At 42.0% G+C, this 25,942-nt stretch overlaps 1 protein-coding gene across 10 annotated transcripts in view; it reads right to left on the bottom strand.

Moving 5' to 3' along the window:
- MAMDC2 (MAM domain containing 2) overlaps positions 1-25,942 on the bottom strand; it is a gene marked incomplete at its 5' end in the record, with an annotated part of 436,428 nt that overhangs the window by 153,117 nt on the left and 257,369 nt on the right. For 8 of the 10 annotated variants that reach the window (XM_081238326.1, XM_081238325.1, XM_081238327.1 and 5 more), the window contains 2 exons: positions 20,257-20,370; positions 22,435-22,579. In XM_081238326.1, coding sequence (XP_081094452.1) covers positions 20,257-20,370; positions 22,435-22,579 — 259 coding nt within the window. Of the gene's footprint in view, positions 1-20,256; positions 20,374-20,705; positions 20,830-22,434; positions 22,580-25,942 lie in introns of those variants that run through there. The other 2 variants (XM_081238330.1, XM_081238331.1) reach the window with 2 other exon arrangements.

Below are 25,942 nucleotides of genomic sequence, written 5' to 3'. Positions count from 1 at the left end.
CTGTATGCCTCACTTCCCTTAACCCTAAAATGTGGATGAAAATAAGACTCAACTCACTAAGCTGTTGGGAGAATTAAATTAGTTAATAACATCAAACACAGAATAATATATAGATGAGTATTTACAAGTTAGCTATTATTATAGCTATCATTATTATTTCCATCACAAAGATCCTTTGAGACCCCATGTTAGGGGAGAGTGGGGAAACAGAGATAAAACAGCAGAATGATTCTTTTCTTAGTCTTTGGAGACAAATGTAGGTTAAAATCCAGGCTCCATCAATTACTTGTTCCATGACTTTGGAAATGTTAAAAAAAAAAAACCCTCTAAATCCCAGTTTCTTCATCTGTAATGAGTATCTCCTCATTGAGTTATTGTAAGAATTCAGTGAGATTATACATGCAAGGCATCTAGCACAGTGCTTGGCATATTAGAATTGCCCAATAAATGCTAGATAAAATAATTATCATTATTTATCTACTGGGTCTTCTAGCTCAATGCCAACACATTCACCCAGTGTTCAGTAAATGCTTGTAAATGGTCTTTGAGTTTTAGAAACTCTGAAAAAAGATCTAAGGATAAACATAAAAAATGATCATTGATGTGTCCATTCTCAAAATATTTAAATAAAATATGCCAGGCATCATCCTCAGCTCCCAGCTGAGAGTACCTTGATGGCAAGTCATTCTGCAATGCAGCTGGTGGTTGGTGATCAAGACTGAAAGGAGATCAGAACTCTGAATCCCTGCAGTTTATTCTTCAGGATTTTTCCTTTGTCAAGTGTTTCTAAGGAAAAGTTCTTAAATCATCTGAGCCTCAAATGCAGTGTCTACTGTGCACGACCATGTTTCACTGCACATTTGGATAGAATGATGGTGAATATTATCTATTTTTCCAAGACCCATTAATTTTCTAAGAAATCTTAGACTACTAGGCTAATATTATGCTCAGCAAGAGATCATCCATTAATGTATCCAAACTTATTTTATGACAGAATATTGTCGCAAAATTATGAATGACTTCCTGATCACCAAAATGACAAATGAACAGTTAATTAAAAATATAAACCATTTCACACCCTTTTCATCTCCCAGAAATTTTTATTGTGAGTAGCTGAGTTTGTGGAGAGGCAAGAGGCTTGAAGTATATTCTGAGGGACAGAGAAATTTTCTTAACAACTAAGCTGTCCATTTTCAGCTATTACACAAACAGGTTGCCCTCATCCTCTCTCAAAAGTTGCTTAATGACATACTTGACAGACAAGAGGCCCATGTGGATCAAAATTGAGCATGACATCATTGGTAATTATTGATATGTTCTTTAAATGAGGGGTGGTCTAAAAACCTGGGATTTATTTTCTATAGCTACTAGAGTTTCCTTTTACATTCAACACTCTTTAGAGCATACATGTATGGAAAGCAAATAAGTCCTACTTCACAAGCCCAAGATTAAAAATGAATCATGTATGCCTAATAGCCAAGATATGGAAGCAACCTAAGTGCCCATCAATAGATGAATAGATAAAGGAGATGTGGTGCATATATACAATGGAATATTACTCAGCCATAAAAAAATGAAATAAAGCCATTTGTGAAAACATGGATGGACCTGGAGGGTATTATGCTAAGTGAAATAAGCCAGACAAAGACAAATATCATATGATTTCACTTATATGTGGAATCTAAAAAACAAAACAAATGAATAAACCTAACAAATTAGAAAGAGATTTATAGATACACAGAACAAACAGGTGGTTGCCAGAGGGATGGGGGGTGGAGGAATGAGTGAAATAGGTGAGGGAGGTTAAGAGGTACAAGCTTCCAGTTACAAAATAAATGAGTCATGGGGATGAAAGGTACAAGTGTGGGGAATACAGGAAATAATAGTGTAATATCCATGTATGGTGACAGATGGTAACTAGACTTACTGTGGTGATCATTTTGTAATGTACAAAAATAACAAATCACTATGTTGTGCAAAAGGAACTCACATGGTGTTGTAGGTCATTTATACTTCAAAAAAACAAACACATAGAAAAAGAAATTAGATCTGTAGTTACCAGAGGTGAGGTTTGGAGGGAAAGGGAATTGGGTGAAGGTGGTCAAAAGGTACAAACTTCCAGTTATAAGATAAATACATACTAGGGACATAACGTACTACATGATAAATACAATTAGTGCTGCTGTACGTTACGTATGAAAGTTGTCAAGAGAGCAAATCCTAAGAGCTCTCATCACAAGGAAAAAATATTTTTTCCTTTTTCTGTTATTTTGCATCCACATGAGATGATGGATGTTCACTAAACTTACTGCAGTAATCATTTCATGACATATATAAGTCAAAACATTATGCTGTACACCTTAAATTTATACAGTGCTGTATGTCAACTACATCTCAATGACACTAGAAGAAAAAAATGAATTATAACTCATGTAAATACTAACCATCTTCAGATACGTCATCTTCTATATCACTTCTCCTTTATTACACAGTATTCAGTAGAGAACCGACTATAGGTAGGTTATTGACTATTTCATGTTGACAACAAAGATTAAAATCTTCAGATAAAACATATAACCTATGATATATTAGGGCTTTTAAAATGTGAGTTCAAAAGGATCTGCTCGAATAAACAAAGAAGAATGAAAAGAATTGAGGACAGTCTCAGAGACCTCTGGGACAACATTAAACGCACCAACATTTGAATTATAGGGGTCCCAGAAGAAGAAGAGAAAAAGAAAGGAACTGAGAAAATATCTGAAGAGATTATAGTTGAAAACTTCCCTAATATGGGAAAGGAAATAGTTAATCAAGTCCAGAAAGCACAGAGAGTCCCATACAGGATAAATCCAAGGAGAAACACGCCAAGACACATATTAATCAAACTATCAAAAATTAAATACAAAGAAAACATATTAAAAGCAGCAAGGGTAAAACAACAAATAACACACAAGGGAATCCCCATAAGGTTAACAGCTGATCTTTCAGCAGAAACTCTGCAAGCCAGAAGGGAGTGGCAGGACATATTTAAAGTGATGAAGGAGAAAAACCTACAACCAAGATTACTCTACCCAGCAAGGATCTCTTTCAGGTTTCATGAAGAAATTAAAACTTTTACAGACAAGCAAAAGCTAAGAGAATTCAGCACCACCAAACCAGCTTTACAACAAATGCTAAAGGAAGTTCTCTAGGCAAGAAACACAAGAGAAAGAAAAGACCTAGAATAATAAACCCAAAACAATTAAGAAAATGGTAATAGGAACATACATATCAATAACTATTTTAAATGTAAATGGATTAAATGCTCCAACCAAAAGACATAGACTGGCAGAATGGATACAAAAACAAGACCCATATATACACTGTCTACTGGCAGAATGGATACAAAAACAAGACCCGTACATACACTGTCTACAAGAGACCAACTTCAGACCTAGGGACACATACAGACTGAAAGTGAGGGGATGGAAAAAGATATTCCATGCAAAGGGAAATCAGAAGAAAGCTGGAATAGCAATTCTCATATCAGACAAAATAGACTTTAAAACAAAGACTATTACAAGAGACAAAGAAGGACACTACACAATGATCAAGGGATCAAACCAAGAAGAAGATATAACAATTGTAAATACTTATGCACCCAACATAGGAGCACCTCAATACATAAGGCAAATACTAACAGCCATAAAAGGGGAAATCAACAGTAACACAACCATAGTAGGGGACTTTAACACCCCACTTTCACTAATGGACAGATCATCCAAAATGCAAACAAATAAGGAAACACAAGCTTTAAATGATACATTAAACAAGATGGACTTAATTGATATTTATAGGACATTCCATCCTAAAACAACAGAATACACATTCTTCTCAAGTGCTCATGGAACATTCTCCAGGATAGATCATATCTTGGGTCACAAATCAAGCGTTGGTAAATTTAAGAAAACTGAATACGTATCAAGTATCTTTTCTGACCACAATGCTATGGGACTAGATATCAATTACAGGAAAAAATCTGTAAGAAATACAAACACAGGGAGGCTAAACAACACACTACTTAGTAACCAAGAGATCACTGAAGAAAGCAAAGAGGAAATAAAAAAATAACTAGAAACAAATGACAATGAAAACACAATGACCCAAAACCTATGGGATGCAGCAAAAGCAGTTCTAACAGGGAGGTTATAGCAATACAATCGTACCTTAAGAAACAAGAAACATCTCAAATAAACAACCTAACCTTACACCTAAAGCAATTAGAGAAAGAAGAAGAAAAAAACCCCAAAGTTAGCAGAAGGAAAGAAATCAGAAAGATCAGATCAGAAAGAAATGAAAAAGAAATGAAGGAAATGATAGCAAAGATCAATAAAACTAAAAGCTGGTACTTTGAGAAGATAAACAATATTGATAAACCATTAGCCAGACTTATCAAGAAAAAAAGGGAGAAGACTCAAATCAATAGAATTCGAAATGAAAAAGGGGAAGTAACAACTGGCACTGAAGAAATACAAAGGATCATGAGAGATTACTACAAGCAACTATATGCCAATAAAATGGACAACCTGTAAGAAATGGACAAATTCTTATAAATGCACAACCTTCTGAGACTGAACCTGGAAGAAATAGAAAATATGAACAGAGCGATTACAAGCACTGAAACTGAAACTTTGATTAAAAATCTTACAACAAACAAAAGCCCAGGACCAGATGGCGCCACAGGCGAAGCATTTAGAGAAGAGCTAACACCTATCCTTCTCAAATGCTTCCAAAATATAGCAGAGGGAGGAACACTTCCAAACTCATTCTACGAGGCCACCATCACCCGAATACCAAAACCAGACAAATGTCACAAAGAAAGAAAACTAGAGGCCAATATCACTGATGAACATAGATGCAAAAATCCTCAACAAGGGCTTCCCTGGTGGTGCAGTGGTTGAGAGTCCGCCTGCCGTCCCAGTCCGGGAAGACCCCACATGCCACGGAGGGGCTAGGCCCATGAGCCATGGCCGCTGAGCCTGCACGTCTGGAGCCTGTGCTCTGCAATGGGAGAGGCCACAACAGCGAGAGTCCTATGTAACACAAAAAAACAAAAACAAACACACAAACAAAAAAACACCTCAACAAAATACTAGCAAACAATATCCAACAGCACATTAAAAGGATCATACACTATGAACAAGTGGGGTTTATCTCAGGAATGCAAGGATTCTTCAATATATGCAAATCAATCAACGTGATATACCATATTAACAAACTGAAGGAGAAAAACCATATGATCATCTCAATAGATGCAGAGAAAGCTTTCAACAAAATTCAACACCCATTTATGATAAAAACCCTCCAGAAAGTAGGCATAGAGGGAATTTTCCTCAACATAATGAAGGCCATATATGACAAACCCACAGCCAACATTGTCCTCAATGCTGAAAAACTGAAACCATTTCCACTAAGATCAGGAACAAGACAAGGTTGCCCACTCTCACCACTACTGTTCAACATAGTTTTGGAAGTTTTAGCCACAGCAATCAGAGAAGAAAAAGAAATAAAAGGAATCCAGATTGGGAAAGAAGAAGTAAAGCTGTCATTGTTTGCAGATGACATGATACTATACATAGAAAATCCTAAAGATGCTACCAGAAAACTACTAGAGCTAATCAATGAATTTGGTAAAGTAGCATGATACAAAGTTAATGCACAGAAATCTCTTGCATTCCTATAGACTAATGATGAAACATCTTGAAGTGAAATTAAGAAAACACTCCCATTTACCACTGCAACAAAAAGAATAAAATATCTAGGAAAAAACCTACCTAAGAAAATAAAAGACCTTTATGCAGAAAATTATAAGACACTGATGAAAGAAATTAAAGATGATACAAATAGATGGAGAGCTATACCATGTTCTTGGATTGGAAGAATCAACATTGTGAAAATGACTGTACTACCCAAAGCAATCTACAGATTCAATACAATCTCTATCAAACTACCACTGGCATTTTTCACAGAACTAGAAGAAAAAATTTCACAATTTGTATGGAAACATAAAAGACCCCGAGTAGCCAAAGCAATCTTGAGAATGAAAAATGGAGCCAAAGGAATCAGGCTCCCTGACTTCAGAGTATACTACAAAGCTACAGTAATCAAGACAGTATGGCACTGGCACAAAAACAGCAATATAGATCAATGGAAAAGGGTAGAAAGCCCAGAGGTAAACCCACGCACATATGGTCACCTTATCTTTGATAAAGGAGGCAAGAATGTACAGTGGAGAAAAGACAGCCTCTTCAATAAGTGGTGCTGGGAAAACTAGACAGGTACATTTAAAAGAATGAAATTACAACACTCCCTAACACCATACACAAAAATAAACTCAAAATGGATTAAAGACCTAAATGTAAGGCCAGACACCATCAAACTCTTAGAGGAAAACATAGGCAGAATACTCTATGACATAAATCGCAGCAAGATCCTTTTTGACCCACCTCCTAGAGAAATGGAAATAAAAACAAAAATAAACAACTGGGACCTAATGAGACTTAAAAGCTTTTGCACAGCAAAGGAAACCATAAACAAGATGAAAAGACAACCCTCAGAATGGGAGAAAATATTTGCAAATGAAGCAACTGACAAAGGATTAATCTCCAAAACATACAAGCAACTCATGCAGCTCAATATCAAAAAAACAAAGAACCCAATCCAAAAATGGGCAAAAGACCTAAATAGACATTTCTTCAAGGAAGATATACAGATTGCCAACAAACACATGAAAGAATGCTCAACATCATTAATCATTAGAGAAATGCAGATCAAAACTACAATGAGGTATCATCTCACACCGGTCAGAATGGCCATCATCAAAAATTCTACAAACAATAAATGATGGAGAGTGTGCGGAGAAAAGGGAACACTCTTGCACTGTTGGTGGGAATGTAAATTGATACAGCCACTATGGAGAACAGTATGGAGGTTCCTTAAAAAACCGAAAAGAGAATTACCATATGATCCAGCAATCCCACTACTGGGCATATACCCTGAGAAAACCATAATTCAAAAAGAGTCATGTACCAAAATGTTCATTGCAGCTCTATTTACAATAGCCAGGACATGGAAGCAACCTAAGTGTCCATCAACAGATTAATGGATGAAGAAAATATGGCACATATATACAATGGAATATTACTCAGCCATAAAAAGAAACGAAACTGAGTTATTTGTAGTGAGGTGGATGGACCTAGAGACTGTGATACAGAGTGAAGTAAGTCAGAAAGAGAAAAATAAATACTGTACACTAACACATATATATGGAATCTTTTTAAAAAAAGAAAAAAATATATGGTCAGAAGAACCTAGGGGCAAGACGGGAATAAAGATGCAGACCTACTAGAGAATGGACTTGATGATACGGGGAGGGGGAAGGGTAAGGTGGGACAAAGTGCGGGAATGGCATGGACATATATACACTACCAAACGTAAAATAGATAGCTAGTGGGAAGCAGCCGCATAGCACAGGGAGATCAGCTTGGTGGTTTGTGACCACCTAGAGGGGTGGGATAGGGAGGGTGGGAGGGAGGGAGATGCAAGAGGGAAGAGATATGGGGACATATGTATATGTATAACTGATTCACTTGGTTATAAAGCAGAAACTAACACACCATTGTAAAGCAATTATACTCCAATAAAGATGTTAAAAAATTTATTCTAAAATCACCAAACAGAATACTGAATATTTTTAAATAATTTGTTCACTTTTCTATGTATAGAACTGTATTTACAACATAAAGATATGTGAAACTAATAAATATTTTACCAACATTAGAAAGTATATGCCCTAAGCTAGTAGTAAGTGACAAGAAATTTTTGAGAAGTCACTTCTTTAGTAAATGCTTGTATGTTATAATGACTTTTGTTGGAAGATTTGGCTGACTTTTTTTTCCATGAAACTCAGTTTCTAAAGATTCAGATAATAAGTACTCTGTAATGTAGAGTGATTGTTTTATAAAAATAGATGAGTGTCACCTGGAAAATAGGGTTGGACAGTTTAGCTTTGAGTTCCAGCTCTCTTACTGTTAATAATAACATTTGTATATAATAAGTTGATATACAAAGTTATCACCTGATTAACTCTGGCAAAGTATATACCTGCAAACTGTTTCCACCTCCTGAATGAATGATTTCATATCAATGTGACTGAAATTATACCAGCAGGGATACTGACCACGGAATTTAACATGGAATTAGTATATGGTAATGTGAATTTTGGTTCAGATGACCAAAGAAGTAGATGCCCTTTGAATTGAATGGACAGATCATAACTTAGAAAAAAGACAATGAGTAAAACAAGAATATCAGCAATTGTTATATCTAATTAATGAGTGCCAGACAAACATCAAACTGTGAAGAACTCGGTTATTTCTTGGAATAGGTGTGCAGATAGAGGCAGAATGAAGAGATAAAATTCCAAGTATATACACTTTTTTTCTCTAAAAAAAGTTTTAGAGACTTTTTAATCCTGCTTCTTGGATCTGAGTGTACTAACAAAAGGGCACAATATTTTATTATCTATATTTTGGTCTCCTATGGTAGGTTATTCCTGTAGAAGGGATTGTGTCTGATGAATACTCCTCTGTAAGACAGGATTTCTCAAAAAGCCGAAATGTTTTCAGGACATTAATAGATTTTACCTAAAATACCCATGATCCTTTAAATATAAGAAACTGTGAATTAAACAAAGGCTACAGATTTAAAAACAAAACAAAAAAAACCCCAAAAGGGTCTGCTCTTCAGTGTTGATTCTCAAGAAAAAAAAAAAAAACAAACAACGGTACTAATGTGTAACTCACATTTTTCCTCATCAGAATTTGTGGAAAAGGGAAAACGTTTTCAGATGCGTATTCCCAATTTTCAGGATTTATAGTGGAAAACCAAAGGCTTTCCATAAAGCTTATATTTTAAAATGGGCTAATGCAGAGTCACAGTATTACCCATTTTTCATAAAGTCACAAAATTAAAAGAAATCTGCAGAAACTTAAAAAAGAAAACTTATTAAGTTATGGTATCAGACAATATGGTCTTAGTCATAAAATATTGGTAAGCAAAGAAGGCAGCTTCTTGGTGAAGTTAAAGCATATTAAAGTCATCTTCATTACAAACGTGGCCCCAAATAACACTTCAGCTCTCTTTGGCAGTGAGGCAAAAGTTTTTCAAATAAGGAATGGAAATTTCTCTGAGCAGAGCTAAGTTATATATCACAATATTATATAATGTTGCTGGATAGCAACACTGCCATTCTGTTAGGAGTAATGGAATAAGTTAGTACCAAACTGCTCGTGTAGTAGGGCAACTGGCTTGCAAAAACACATTTATCTGTGTACTCTTTTAATTTGTTCACAGTACGAATGGATGAATTCGAAGTTTAGGAGTATTCCTTAAGACTGCCAAAGTATTTTAGGTCAAGCTGTAAATCTTCCCTAAAGTTCTCTGCCAAGATAATGCTGAGGACTGAGAAGAGAATCCTTCAAATGGTTCCAAGAGTAAACTTTAATCTGTTACAGAAAAAATAAGTAGAAGTATATTTCCCTATCTTGGCTTGATGCTTGCTTGGTTCCAAAGGCTTACCACCACATGGCAGGCATGCTGGTTGTATCTGGGGCCTGGAACCCCGGGGCAGGAGTTGGAATATTGGGACACCATCAGTATTTTGCAGAGGTTTCCCGCTACCTCTAGGGAAGCATAAATCTTGCAGGTCTGTCTTCCTTGGTGGTGACCTCTGGAAGTATGAAGGTAACAACTTACTCTCTGATGGGAAGGAGCCTAGGGCCCAGTGAAGCTCAAATCTTTGGAGCCACATATGCTTCAGTCCATATCCTGACTCTTTGTGTTGCCTTGGGCACATTACCTTAGTCTCTCTGTCTCCTACTTAAGCATCTGTAAAATGTTGATAATAACCACCTCCAGGACTGTTGACTGTTGTGAAGGTTACAGACAATAACGATAAATGTACTCGATAGGTACCATGAAAGGCCACCTAAGGGTCACACACCATGGCTGCATAGGAAGCTATATTCTGTAACTATTTCACTAGGTTTCACTTCACACTTCTCGCTGGGAACTATTCCCATAACAGAAATAGAATATGCTATGCTGTTAAAGTTTCCTTATACCCAAACATTCTCCTGTAGCCTATAAAAGGTTTGGTTTTGCTTTTTGATAAGTATATTCCAGGATGCATCCTAATTACCACAGATTCAGCCCAATCCCCTACATCCTCTGCATTTACAGTAGAAATAAAATTTCACACATTTTGAAGTTGACAGTTATTGAGCCACTCAATGGAGGGTTCTTGGGTTATGTGGGTCCAAGAAATCTGTATGTTCTTGAGGTTTCTGAATCGTCAAAGTGGAAATTGGTTCCAGTGCAGAGCTACAGCCCCCCTGTCTCCTGAATCTTCTTTCTTTACTGATTCCTTCCTCTCACTTCATAAACAAGCTCATCTCCCCTTCCTAAAAAAAAAAAAAAAAAAAAAAAAAAAACCCAACAAAACAAAAACTCTTTCATCTCAAGTTTCTTTGGAAGTATGGTTGAACTTCTCTCTGCGAAAGAGAGAACATCCGAACTTACTGAGAACTCTGCTAAATGTCTACATTCTCCCTTCATTCTTCCACCAGGGCACTCGGGGTCTGTCCTCATCATTTCACTGACACTGTGCTCATTCGAGCACCCAATTGTCATTTCCAACAGACAAGTCATACTGTGCCCACCTCTCTGCTGCTGGGTCCTGTTGATCACCTCCTCCTTTAGAAACTCCTAAGTCCTTTGGCTTCTGTGGCCCTGCACTTTCCTAATTCTCCTCCTCCTCTACGTCTAGTTCCTTCTGTTTCATTTATTCCACCATCTCCTTCCTACGCCTAATCCTTAAACGTGAATTTAAGGCTCCACCCTCAGCTTCCCGCTGTTACCACTTTATGCATTCTCTTTGGGTGATCTTACCTATTCTCAAGATTTCAACCACTGTCTTTATGCTAAGGATTCCCACAGCCATAGTCCTACCCAGACTGTACCTGACCTTCAGCTTCCTACATCAAAGTCCTGCTGGAAACCTCCACCTGGATGTTTCCCAGGTAACTCAGAACTGAACACAACTTCCTCTATCCTAACAAAATTTTCAGTTTGAAATTCTCTCAACCGTTGACACCCTCAAACAAACAGCTGTCCAAACTAGAAATCTGGGAGTCACTTTCCCTCTGACTCGTTACTCCCGCCCAATCAATAAGCAAGTCCTGTCAATTTAGTCCCCTTTCTGGTGTTTTATTTACTCTCTCCCTTTTACCCTACTCCCCTTGTCCTATTTCAAGCCCTCATCATCTCTTAGCTAGACCACTGCACAGTTCCCTAACTAGCCTCCCCATTGCCAATCTTCCTCAAATCAATCCTCTTCTCAGCTACTGGGCTGGAGAGCAAGCCATATCACTACTCATTGTCTACAGAATAATGAACAGGCAGGTCCAGAAGCGCAGTAACAAATATCTAGTGGTAAAGTCCACAAATGGTTCCTCCGGTAGGATCTTGCCTACAATATGTATCTCTTTACCCTTGCCCAAATATAGCTCTCTAGACTTCCTTCTGATTCTGAGAGCTAATTAATACCCTTACAATCAATTTCTTTTCTGCTTAATTTAAACAGCCTACTTATGCAGTTTGCAATGAAACTCCTGGGCTAGTATACAATTCCTTTTGCTCTCTACCATAATTACAGATTTGTGTTTCTTCCTGTTGGTCTATGGTGACCACAAAGGTCAGGGACCATGACTGTGTATGTATTTCATGCACTCTCTGTACTCCAACAACTAATATAGTGCCTGATGGGTAGTGGGCACTCAAATGTGTGTTGATAGAATGAATATTCTTTTTTTTTTTGAAACATCTTCATTGGAGTATAATTGCTTTACAATGGTGTGTTAGTTTCTGCTTTAATATTCTTTAGAAACTTTTTCTGTAAAACATGATTCATTCATGGTACTATGACATTATGGCATGATACCACTTGTTTTGGTTTATTATTTTATTCTAAACCTCAGAATCCCCCAAAACACAGATAAATGTCTCAAAAAGTAGAAAAAGCAAATATTCTGGCAGATAACACTGAATCATAAACCTAATCCTTTGGTTTCTCCATAAGTCATTACAGTATGCAAGAGCTGCTTCCAGGAGCAGACAAATATCCCATCAGGGTGGGTACTATACTGATGTCTCGCACTTGAGTTCCTTAGAAACAACAGCTCTCAACAGCTAGTTCAAAGTCTGTTCATCTTTTGCAAAAAATACTTTTTAGACCAATCAGTGTCACTCTCAAGGCTGCATTATGATTGTTTGTGATGGCAGAGGATCAAGGGGTTCAGGCAGCCCTGATGGGTAAATAATCCAAGGGCTATTTGCCCATGGGTATGTCAGGGATGAAACAAATCACACATTGGTGAGGCAAGCTGAAATACTGCTTCACTGTTATATCTGGAAATTACAACAGAAGCCTCCAAAGTCTTTGAAGTCCTATGGTAGGAAGGATTATTAAACACAACCTCTTTCACTACAGGGGAAAATGTCGAGTTTTGTCTTGTTTTTTTCTTTTTAAATCAATCTCAATAAGGGCTTTAGAGATTGATTAAATCCAAAATGTTTGTTGGTACCACACACTGTCTGTCAGGTGTTGTGGGAAGTATGTGATCCCTGTCCTTAAAGTGTAACACTCTGATGAGGTGAATAGGTGGGGACGCCGGTAAGGAGACACTAAGAAGATTTACATGGTGGAACGTGAAGAGAGCCATGGGAAGGGAGAACAAAGAGGAAGGGAGAGGTTCATTTACTTGGGAAAATCAGGGAATGTTTCAAAAAAGAGCCCTACATTAAAGCACGGATAGATTTAAATAGGCCGGGATGGGGCAGGGGAATGGAAAAGCAGGATAATACAGACGTAGAGAACAGCACAAATAGAGCAGGGAGGCAAGAAAGTAAAGAGCATGTTGAATGAACAGCACGCTGGGGATTAATGGGAGGGAAGAGTAGAAATATAGCTGGGGGCAAATCACAAAGGACCTTGTGTGCCAAGCTAGGCAGTTTGCACTTTACCATGTTGGCAATTGGTAATCATTAAAGGATCCTTAATAAGAGGACATTCCTTCTTTTTACATCTGGTTGGGGGGAGATGGGGGGAGTTTGCCATTCTTCTAATCACTGTCCTCAACCCTGGCTGCATATTGGAATCACCTAGGGAGTTTGTTCATTTCTTAGTCTCTATTTGTTAACAACACCAAGTCTGTTCATTTCTTAGTGTCTATTTGTTAACAACACCAAGTCTGGCCCCATGCCTGGCCAAGTAAATCAGAGTCTCTTGGGGTAGGGCTGGACACAACTATTTTTAAAGAAACTTTTAGGTGATTTTAATGTCCAGTTAGGGTTGAGAACCATTGGCCTAATGCACAGGTGTGAGAATTTCTCTATAAATTCCTATTTTTTGTCAGGAATGTTTTATTGATATTAGGTATGACATTATGCTTTCCTTAATTAGGTATGGCTAATGGATATGATAGAAATTTCTGATATATTGTGAAAGTTCTTTGCTCTTAAATAACTTCCTCGTTTATCACCAGCCATATGTTCTTCTGTGTTAAGTACTACCATCTTCCTGTAGGTATTTCATATACATATCTACATATATATGAAATTAAATATATAATCAAATGCTCCAAGAGCCTAGATCTGAATGCATGAATACATTTATATGACTGAATTGATTAAGACAAGCATAAGAGAAATTGAGGAAGAGTGGGTGGGATAACTTGTAGAAGTAAAAATCAGGATTAACCAGCAAAGACGCCCAACACATGTTCAGCTACCTGCTGGGCTTATATATCAAGATGCCCATCACTTCTATTAACATAAATAGGTTTCACTCAAATTCTTAAAAATCAAACATTGTTTAACAAGAGACAGAAGTAGGACTATTGCTGGGGTGACCTACTAAATAGGTTCTGCTATTTTAAGAACCAGGATTTTTTATGAATAGCATATCCCAAAATGCAAGTCATAAAACCTGGGGACTGCGTGCTAAGAGATTTGAAGATGACAGTGAAAGCAGGAAGTCCTATGACAAGAAATTACTTTTTCCTCCCAATATATTGTGACCACAGCTGACTTCTGCAATTATGGGAAGGAAAACATCCCCCAAATCCTGGGCGCCTTGTCAGGGATCAGACCAGGAGCTGGGTAGCAACTTCCCATTCAGCAACTCTAATTCGAGTAGGGAGGAACCCAGACTGGGTGTTGGCCTTGATAGGAAGGCCAGACAGAGCCTACATCCAGAGAAGTGAGTCACAGCAGAGAGGAGCAGGCAGAGATTACCAGTCCAGGTAGTTTAAGTCCCAAGTGGAGGGGCCAGGTAAGAGAACCCAAGAACTCAGATTGATTAATAGGGAGGCCATGGGTTAGGGACCTGCCCAAGAGCTTAGGAGATGAGAGCTCAGGGGTCTCCTAGAAGGGACCAGCATGGAACTTGATTGATGCTGAGGCACCAGCTCCGTGGGACAGATAAGTAGGGAAGAATAGGCTGGGCCAGGGACCAAAGCATTCCTGACAAAAACTAAGAATTTATAGAGAAAAAGGTCTAAGTCATAGGGAGAGACTGTAAACCAAGTGTGAAACTTAGTCTTATTACTTTATGTCCACACTTCAGTCGGCCACACAAAACTTAGATGGCCCAGGAGGCTAACAGATGATTAAATTATTGAATAAATAAATAAATAAAATAGAGCCAAACAATAAGAAAAGGAAAGCTCTTCCTCTGGTTGGAATAGAGAACAAATGGCAAAACTATAATGAAAAGAAAAATACATTCTCCTGAGCAATCCAGAAGCTGTGTTGGAAAGCTGCCTGAATTGAAGAAATAATGTTTGATAAAATACAAAACTAGTAATAATAAGAGTAACAATAATAATAGGCTACATGTATAAAGTGCTCACTATGTGTTAAATATATTAATGTATTTAGTCTTCATAACAATCTTAGGAGATAGGTGCTTTAATTATCTCCATTTTACAGCCGAGGAAACTGAGACACAGAGGGGTTAAATAATTTGCCCAAAGCCACACAGCATATAAGGGTAGAGCCTGGATTCTTTTTTTTTTTTTTTTTTTTTTTATGGTACGCGGGCCTCCCCCTGTTGTGGCCCCTCCCGTTGCGGAGCACAGGCTCCGGACGCACAGGCTCAGCGGCCATGGCTCACGGGCCCAGCCGCTCCGCGGCATGTGGGATCCTCCCAGACTGGGGCACGAACCCGTATCCCCTGCATCGGCAGGCGGACTCCCAACCACTGTGCCACCAGGGAAGCCAAGAGCCTGGATTCTAATCCAAGCTGTCCAACTCTAGAGTTCATATTAACCACTAGGCTTACATTGTTTCTCATGCTAAGGAACTACCTTTGAAGGGGCAGAATGAACCAGGGGCACACGTGAAACGCATAAGGACTTTTTAATCATCCAATATTGAATTTATTCCTTCAGCAAATTCATTCATCCAACAAATATTTGTTGAGCATCTACTATGTGCCAGGCACTCTTTTATATGCTAAAGATTGCAGGCAGGTGGGATCCCTACAGGTCTGAGTGAATAAATGCATGGTCTGGCATAAAATATAGTGTTTTGTGGGTTTGGTAGGCCCAAAGCACTGCACCTTTGGAACCCATGTTCCTCCACACGTATGAAATATAATTAGATGTCTGATGAAGAGTTTCTAACATGCTGCAGAGTTTAATTAACACACCAAAGTGTCAAGGTCCAGGAGCTGGTGAAGACAGGGACATTGGGAGAGGCAGCAATGCTAGAAGAAAGAAAGGTGAAGAGCTGAGGAAATGAGGCCCTGCGCCAGGGCTGCCACTGACTTGGTCATTGACCCTGACTGGGAGCCTGTCTGGGCCCCAGTGCACGCCTCCGTAAAATGAGGAGGTTGCACTGGATGAACTCCAAGGCCCAGCTCTAGGATCTAGGATCCCAGGCACAGCCAGGGCAGAACCAAGGCCACGCTCAGGCACAGCTCACAAGAGCCAGGTTCAACCTGACATCAGCAGTAGCCAGGGCAGGCCAGGGAACGCCACAGGGCATTGCAGGAAGAACTCGGCCAATTCCTGGGGTCGACTGTTTCTCCGAGAGGCATCTGAGGAACACCCCAGACTCGTGCTGCTCTCAGCCTCTCCACAACATGGGGGCTGTGTTTCTGCATAAGGGGCATCAAGAGACCAACAAGCAGAGGCGATGCAGGTTTAAGCAGATCCAGGGGGTGGGAATTGCCTGATGGACTCCTGATGTCAGGGTGGGATGCTGAGTCAGAAGGAGAGCTGTAACCCACAGAGAGGGAGGACTGGTCCTCCTCCTCTAGGAAGGCCCCCGGGGATGCTGGCCAGGCTTCTGGCTCCAGCTGGGCCTCAAGAAATATCAGGCAGGATTTATCAGTATTAATAACTAGCACATGACTGAGTGACGAAGTGAAACTCAGCTGACCAAGTAACTGAAAGTGTCCTTAAGAGAGAAGGAAGGGGTTTGGGCGAAGAAAGGGGGTTGACAGGAAGAGACACACGCATGTACCTACATTGAGATGTCGGCCTACTCTACCACCCGCTCCCCGTTGGCTATGCCAAACTTCTAGCTGGCCAGCATGCCTCAGATACCATCATTTGCTCCTGGGTACAAATACCATCCAAATTCTTCCTGTATTAGGCAATTCCTCAAACACTGACCCCCACTGTTGTAGAAAAAAAAAATACTTTCTCTACAAGCGCTCTGAATTTCCTTTTTTACCTCCTCTTAACCTGACATGTCCACATCTACCTTTCTCTCTGGGGTGGCTTAGTGTTCCAAACTTCTAATTAAGGAGCAGTCCCTGGGTTTGGATTTTACCTCCTCCCTCCCTCCCTCAGTTCCTCCAATGACTTCCTCATAGAGCCAGCTTAAAGATGCTAAACCAAGGGGTCCAAAAATTGGAATGAAGCCAAAACCCAACCGATGACTAGTCTGAACCGTGACCATTCTGATGTGAGGCCAACTTTATAGTGTCCAAGAATCCTCAGCCGAAGGGCTTCTGCCCCCCACAGCTGGCACTGGGGAAATGGAACCAACAATCTCAATTTCAGCTGAGGACTACTGTTCAAAGGGGTTCCAATATTCTCTGAAGTGCGAATGAATAAAGATTCTTTTAGATGATAAATGAATGAATAAGGAAGATTTTTATATGATAAAAGAGACCTCTTCTTTCCAGGATTTAATTCAAACCTAAAATTTAGATGCAAGTTCAAAGTTTGATTCTGACACAATCTCACTTGCCTTGACAAGTAAGAGAAAATTAAAATATTCTACCGAAAACATGGAGGTAAATCAAGAAAACAAGAAACTGGAAAGTAGACGAGGCTAGGTTGCCTGCCCAGTCACCTGCTCTGGTGCCACCCTCTGTCCCTGGGGGTACCCTCCCTATGGTACGCAACCCAAGTCAATGCATCGCCTTGTCAAAACTCATCCATTTTGTGCCCAGTGGAAATCAAGCATATTTCAAAATGGCCATGAGCTAGGGACATTGGAATTGTAATTGGAGAGGCTTAGAGACCTAATACTCTAAATAAACCAAAGGGGTGGACCTCGAATACAACTTTGGGCAGCTGGGAGATATTTTGAGACAATGACTCCCGACTTGAATCTCCTGTAATGAAATTCTAATTGGCAGATTTTTTCCTCTACTTAACTCTCTTCACTGGGCTTTAGCATTAATCTCTCCACTGTAAATTAACCTACTGACCAAGGACATCTAGAAAGTGCTATTTGCGTTCCAAATACTTGTGGGCAAAAATCACTGAAACCTATAATTTTCTATGCCGCCATACAATACATGGAGGTGGATGGAACCAGTTTCAAAGGGTTTTTGCAGCCAGATGAAGTAGATTTGCAGAAAGGCTTGGGAACAGATTTCAGCTTGGGACACTTGTATTGTCTTTAATCTACCAACCTAGGAATGGGTTTATGCTGGAAAGTCTTAGTGATGGCTTCTCAGCAGGCAGCAGCAGTGGCTGCCACACCCCTACCTCGCTGCGCCTCTGGAGTGGACTGTTATGTCCAAGTTCTGGCCTCCGAACAACGTGATATGTAAGGATGGAAGCCTAACCAGCCTGCTCCCCCGGGAACGCTCAGAGGAGAATGAATGAACTTCCCCCAGCCCTGAGCCAGAAAGCTGTGGCTGTTAGAAGTTAGAAAGAAAGCAAAGAGGAAAGCAACAGTGTCTTCATTTTGCTATAAACCACAATCACCTTTCCCTATAAGCATCGTCCTGTTTTCCTGGAGGGGCAGTGTTTAACTGCCACTGGTGCAGAGGTGCCAACTCAGCAGAGAGCACTTCCTGTGGGTCTGGGTGGCAGTTGAGTGCAGCGAGCTGTGGCCTGCCCACTGACCCAGGAGCAGGCTGCCACCATCCTGACGGAGGCCTGGCAATGGGGGCATAGGACTGAGGCTCCTGGATTAAGGGGTGATGTTGATTTCCCTTTCTCAGGGCCAGGCTAGGGTGAGGCAAGAGGGGTGTCTAGGGCACAAGATTTAAGGAGGTTTTCACTCTCAGGGTCATGCAAGTGGCTCTTTCACCTTAGTCCCAGCCCTGCACAGGGCCACCAGCAGAGGTAGGGGTTCTCAAAGGTCAGTGGTTCTCAAAATGTGATCTCCAGACCAGCAGCATCACCTGGGAACTTGTTAGATATGCAAATTCTCAGCCCCATTCCCAGACCCACAGACTCTGAAACTCAGAGGTGGGGCCCAGCAACCTGTGTCCTAACATACCCACCAGGTAATTTTGATGCAGCTAAAGCACTGTGCTAGAGAATAATGCTCTCCAAAGCCAGTCATGTGGTCCAGGTCAGGCCACTGCTCAAAATGCTTCAAACACAACCAGAACAGGGAAAGGGGTAGGGTGGTGAGATGAAAGAGACTTCCCTAAGGCAATCAGCAAGGCAGGAATCCTTCAAACAATAAATCAGGAATTGATTTTTCCCAGCTACCCCTAAGTACTCTGTAGGAAAGACTTGGCAATTGTTGACAATAAATAAAGCTTACCAGTGAGTAGTTCCCTCCTGTTTTTTCCCTGATCTAGTCAGTTCAGAGCTGGCCACTGACTGATAGCTTGGGACATGGGCCAGCCATTGGAATATTCTAAGACTGAGAGTCCCTCCTCTGTAAAATGGGGCTAACATCACCTCCCTGCCAATGTCAGAGAAGCTAGTATATGCAAAGCCCCAAACAGAAGCCCAAGGCAGAAAAGCTGTGATGACAGTTCATACATCCTAAGCAGGGGTTCTGAGCCTCCACCTTCTCCAGGGAACTTAGATAATCTGGGGGCCTGAGGACAACTGAGATTCCTGGGAAGGAGGTTAGCTGATCTCTTTTATGCTGCAGTGTTTTATAAAGGAGGCTATTTCCCAGTCCCGGTGGCCTGGGGCATCAAGCTTCTTAATGGGGTGGCACGAGTGAGAGATAAGGGAAAGAGGTACCTGCTCTTGGGTGTTAGAGAACTACTTATTTTTTACTAAATAAATGAAGGGCAAGAAGCTATACCTGAAGATCCCACATTTAAACTTTGTCACTAGAACCCAAACGGTATGAGTAGTAAGACAATGACCAATGCCAGCCAGCTGAGAGACCTCAGGCACATGGCCATGGATTTGGTTTCCTCTTTCGCCAAGTACTGGATTATAAACACAACAATAACATGAGGATGATGTCATGCAACAAAACGCTGTCGAGCACAACATAAATGTGAGGTTTAGCACTGAGGTCCCATCACAGAATTAGGGCACCATTTCTGCAGGACGAGAAGAAAACTAACATCACTCAACTTTCCCAGCTCACCAAGGTGTCTACTGAGGACCGGAGAGGCTGTTGACCTGCAGAGGGCACGCAGCTGGTGGGAGACAATCATCAGCTGTGCCCCCTTTCTCCCTTCCATTGGGGGGAGGTGGGGCGGGCAAAATCGCAGAGCTTCTACCCACAGGCCAGGTAAACAAAGGGCTCCATCTCTTCATTAGCCATCCATGCAGCACAGCTGAGAGTCGGAAGGATGATCCATGACTCACACTTTTCCTCCTGAGAGTACTTAACTCCAAGATGGTAACATTGCCCATGCGAAAGAGCCAACCAGCAAAAATGGAAAGTTCACCTTGGGCCCCTGTGCACTGACCCCCTTACCTTCCTCGTTTAAAATCCATGGCAGGAACTCGAACACCGAGTCAAAGCCGCAGGTGCTCTCTTCGAACGTGCAGGATCCCGCGGGCAGGTCCAGGGTACCGGCAAGCTGCAGGGCTGCTGGCACAAAGCGGGTTTCAGTTCAGGCTCGGTCTCAGGAGCGTTTACACGAACTCAGGGCACCCCGGGGAACCACCTGGTGATAGTGAGAAGGCGTGCGGAAGGGGACGGGAGAGGGAGGCAGTACTGCCGCCCCCGCCCAGGGCGCTTGCACTGCGCGACCCGTGCGCGGTCGCTGGGCTCGGGGAGGGAGGTTAGCGGCTGTGGAGATGAATCCGTAGGCGTCCTCGGATGGCCCAGACCGCGAGCCCGACTACCAGGGCTGCGGGATTGGGAGAGGGTCACGAGAGCGCCCCTCGGAGGTACCCCCCCACCCCGGATCCAGGCCTTACCTTGCACTGCCAGCAGGACGCCCCTGAACAGCATGGTCGGGGAGGAAGACTGGACAGGGGTGCGAGCCGCCAGCCCGCTGGGACAGGCTGCTCCGGGTGGAAGGAGTGTGGGAAGCGGGGGCGCCTGGAATCGGGGAAGGGAAAAGTCGGAGGCAAAGCGTGCGCTTGGAGCTGCCCAACTTTGCAAAGCGGCCCCGGGAGCAGAGCGGAAAGCCGAAGGTGCCTGAACTGTGAGCGCCGCTCGGTGCGCTCGCGTCCTAAGTGAAGCCGGCCGGCCGCACAGCTGGTCCTGGGCGAGGATGGGGCTGGGCAGGGAGGAGACAACTGCACACTTTTGAAAAGCCAGCCAGATCTGGCTGGGAGAGGAGAGGTCGGGATGCAGTGCCACGGCTCAGATTTTTAAAGCTTGGGACCAGACCCCTGGCAGATACTGGAGAGGGCAGGCCTCCCGGGAACCCCTCGGCTGACCTGGGACTGGAGGCGCCCCGCCCCGCCCATCCTAGTGGGAACCAGCTTATTTCTGGGGACAGCCTCCCTCTATCTGGAATGCCAGTCCTGCGGGGCTTGCCCTAATTTTAACCTTTTCTCCCAGAATGGAAGAGGGTGGAATTCTCTTAGGAAAACCTAGAGGAAATTTTGGGAAGTGTTGGGTGGAATAAGCTTTACATCTAGGAGTTTCAGCGTTTATGGCCCATTAACGCTAACCTTGGAATAGCCCCCCCCACCCCCACCCCGCCCACCACCGCCTTTATTTAGCAGTGGAATGTTTGGCATGTCTCAGCATTCCCTCTGTCCGGTGAAATGGGGGCATTCCTCCTCTCCAAAGAGCCATGATAAATTAGTAGAAGGTTTCTAAATTGGGATGGGGGTAGTGATGTCAGGGAGGGGGTTATGGTGCAGTACCCATTGGCTACAAATTTGCTTTGAGCACTAAGTGGGTCTTTAAAAATAGTCTCCTCCAGTAAAGAAAGTGGTGATAGGGGTAGGGGTTCTTCTTAATGCTCTTTATTATATTGGGCAGGCAATTTTATGCCTAGGGAAATGATTCTCAAATTTTAGGGTACATCAGAAGCCCACCGTCAGAGTTTCTGATTCAGTAGTTCTGGTCTGTGGTCCAAGATTCTGCACATTCCTAACAAGTTTCCAGGTGCTGATGCTGCTAGTCTGGGACCACATTTTGAGGACCACTGGCCTAACCAACTCTTGTTCAACCATCAAAGCCCTGCTCACATGCCTTCACTTGGTTTCCAGACTCGCTGTGTTTTCCTTGTCCTTCATTCTTCTTGCTGTTTCTTTTTCTCTCTCTGACCCCCGGATACTAGGGTACCTCCAAGTTCTATCCTTTCAGCTCCTGTTTCCCTTTCTCCTCACTTCCTCAGTGATTTCATCCAGTCTCATAGTTTGAAACACCAATTAAAACCTGATATCTCCCAAATATTTTTCTAGTCCAGACGGCCCACTGCCTCCAGACTCTTCTGTCTCACTGCCACCTCAGCGTTTTCATTTGGATGCTTAAGAGCTATCTCACACTTAACAGGTCCCAGCATGAACACCTCATATTCCTTCCCAAACCTGTCTCTCCCCTGCATCTTCCTCATCTCAGTTAAAGGAACCTTTCCCTTCCAGTTGCTCAGGACAAAATACTTAGAGTTATCCTTGACTCTTTTCTTCGTCTCAGGACATTACCAAATTCTGTCAGTTCAGGATTCAAAACATAACAGGTACTGACCATGCTCCAAGCCCACATGACTGCCCTGATCCCAGTCGCCACTGATGTTTGCTGGGGATGCTGCAGTAGTTTCCGAAAGGTGGTCTCCTTGCTGCTTCTGCCTTGCGCACCTCCATTCCATTCTTAACACAGTTGTCAGGGCATCCTTTTGACACAGAAATTGGACTATGTCACTCCTTGGTTCCAGACTCCTAACAACTCCATCAATCATTTAGCAGAATCCAGACTCTTCACAATGGCCTACCAGGTCCTACAAAACCTATCCCTACCCACTTATATCTCTGACCTGATCTGCCCTGCTTACTTCCCTCCAGCTACATGGACCTCCTGGCTGGTCCTCAGACACAGTCTAGCTGTCCTCTCAGAACTTCGCACTGGCTGTTCTCTCTGTTTGAAATGCTCTTGCTGGGAGAGCCACATGACTCATGCTGGCACTACCTCTAGGTCTTGACTCAGATGTCATCTTCATGATGAGAAAACTTGAAAGCCTTCTCTCTAATAAGAAGAAAGCTCCTGGATCCTTTTAAAATAAGTTTAGACAAGGTTTCAGGAGTTTTCTGTAGGCAGTGGCTCAAATGATCTAAAATTTGTTTAGTGTGTGTGTTTACATGCTTTGCCTCAGGGAGTAGTTAATAATAATAAAAACATTTATCATGTTTAGTATTATAAACATTTTAGATAGATAATCTCATTTAACTTTCTCAAAGACTCTATGGGGTATGCATCATTATTATCCCCATTTAATAGATGGGGAAACCGAAGTGCAGAGTTCAGTGACAGCACGTGCTAGAGACAAGATTCAAACTCAGATTGGCTTTATTCCAAAAGCCTATTTTCTCAACTGGTACAGTAGCCTATCTCCTTTCTCTTTCTTTTTTGATTTCTTGCTCACAGATTGTGCTAAATGTCTGATGAATTTCATCAAATTACTTAATTAAAAATTTAAAGATGGATATGAATCCAGTTGAAACTTCAAAACACTATTTTCAACCAAACAAATTTTCAGCAACTATTAAACCGGTTCTCCTTTTCCCAGATACCTATGGAGTATTTCAAAGCTTTAGGGTTGCCTTAGATTCATTTGCATGTTCCAGGTGTTAGGAAAATGAAAAACTTCAAAGCCCTAAAGAGATCTCCAAAAATTTAAAAATACGATTCAATACTTAAAGGTGACATCATTTATTGCCACCTATGGGAAACTGGATCATTACACCTAAGTGCAGAATTAGTTGGAGTAAAATTTCTATTTCACATATAATTGCATGATCCCAAGAACAGATGACCCTTCCACATTGGCACAGACTGGGGACTCTGGAGAGCAGACTCTGACTTGGAGTTTAGTGCACAGAATGTTCACTAGGTGGCGCCCTTGGGATCAACTCCTGTGGAAGGGAGTGGGAAGAAGCAGAATTGGGCCCAGGGAGAAGTGACAATGCAATCAGGTCCCTTGAAGCCCCTTCTGACCCCACAGGAAACTCTGGAGTTTAAATGGCCCACTTGACTTGCCCCATGTTAGGTTAAAATGGCCTGGCTCTTCATACAGCTGCCTCCATCTGTCACTGGATGTGGCCCACACTGGGACAGTGAGCTCCAATGAGGCGGCTCTACACGGAGGTCAACCCAAAGGGGCGAACAGCTGAAGGCTGTTTGATGACAACACTCCCAGCAGCTGGGACAAGTGCTTTCCTGAAGACATTTTTCAGGGAAGGGAAAGGATATTGTATATGGAGAGGGCCAAGGAAGGAATCTGGAAAATCTAGAAATGATGTGTGTCAACACACTTCCTTTCATCACTAATCACAAAGCCACATGGCCGTTCACTGCCACATCATTTGGGAAAACAGCATGAGGCCCCAAGGTAAGAACTACCTGGGCCTCTCTCTGTAAGATGTAGCTTAACTGAATAATCAAATAATGCACATAAAGTTCTGACTCTAGAAAGCACTCAATAAACATTAGGTAGTGTAGTGGGTTGAATGGTAGCTCCCCAAAAAGATATGTTTATATCCCAGAAATTGTGGATGTGACCTTATTTGGAAAGAGGGCTATGCAGATGTAATTAAATTAGGGATCTTGAGATGAGATCATCCTGGATTATGGGGTGGGTCTTAAATTAATGGCAAGTGTCCTTATAAGAGAGAGAAGAGAAGTAACAGGCAATGTAAAGAGGGAGGCTGAGATTGGAGTGATGCAGCCCCAAGGCAAAGAATGAAGCTGGAAGAGTCAAAGAACAGATTCTCTCCTAGAGCCCCGGAGGAGTGTAGCCCTGCAGACACCTGGATTTCAGACTTCTGGCCTCCACTGTGAGAGAATAACATCCTGTTGTTTTAAAGCATCCAGTCTGTGGTAGTGTGTTCTAGCAGCCATAGAAAACTAATACAGAGTGTTATACATCAAGCAAGCACATGCCTGGCACTCTACGTGTGTTATCTCATTTAATCCATGCAACATTCCTATCAGTGAAGACCACTGTTATCTTCACTTACAGACAAGGAAACGGGACCAGAAGCGTCATTTAACTTGTTCAAGGTCACATGTCCAGCCAGTGTGAAGCTGGAATTTGATGGCATATGCTGCAGTGCCCCTAAAATCTTCCTTTTTACAAAGGTCTGTCTCTCCTCACAAGGGCCGCCTACACCACAGGCAGGCAAAGCAACCTGCTGTCTCTGTGGGCACGAGGCTCGCCTCTCACAGAGCCTGGCACATCCTCCTGCTCTTCGTTGTTTTGTCTCTGTCTCTGGGTCTTTGTAGGTCTCTGTCTGGGCTCGCCTCTACCTCTCATGCCCACTCTACCCTCAGTGTTTTGCTACCTTACTTTCACATTGTCTCTCTCTCCACACATACACACAAACATGTACACCATCAGGTTGAAAATGAGCTGGTAAAATAATTCCAGGCTCTGTGGCTTGTCCTGCCAGTGACCTTTGTTGCATTCCAGCAGGAGGTGTCTGGGGGCTCTGCCCCGAGGCTGGCTGGCATTGTCCCTTGCTTCCTGCCCAGCACCAGCTGCCTCTCACCCCTGAGGAGCAGTCATATGCCTGCTGTGGGTCAGAATCATCCTCTGTGAGGGAACAAGGCCCAAGGTTAACCAGTTATTACAAATCTCCTTTTATTACAAAATATATACCCCACTGTTTAAATTGCTGCACTCAAACGACCTGAACTGAGAAAGTAGATATTTCTTTCAGAGTGAGCATTTAAAAGGAAATAGATATTGAATAGATACTTTCTCTCCATCATTAATCTCTTCTTCATCAGCTTACTCTGAATCCTAGCTTGGTGTCAGACATCCTTCATTATGATTTGAATGAAACCTTTTGATTTTTTTTTTTTTTTGGTCAAAGTTCCCTAGGCTGACTCATCACAGTGATGATACCACCTTTTGTTGAGTGTTTATGATGTGCCAGGTGGTTTCATGCTCAATTTATGGAGGAAGAAACTACAGCCAAAGCATTGAAACGATTCGCCCAAGGATAGGGGGGCTGGACGTAAACCCAGATCTAGCTAC

Source organism: Mesoplodon bidens (genome assembly GCF_964165515.1).
Source record: "Mesoplodon bidens genome assembly, chromosome: 6".
Lineage (NCBI taxonomy): Eukaryota > Metazoa > Chordata > Mammalia > Artiodactyla > Ziphiidae > Mesoplodon > Mesoplodon bidens.
Note: the sequence above shows the minus strand (reverse complement) of the source record. Positions and strands in the feature narration are given on the sequence as shown.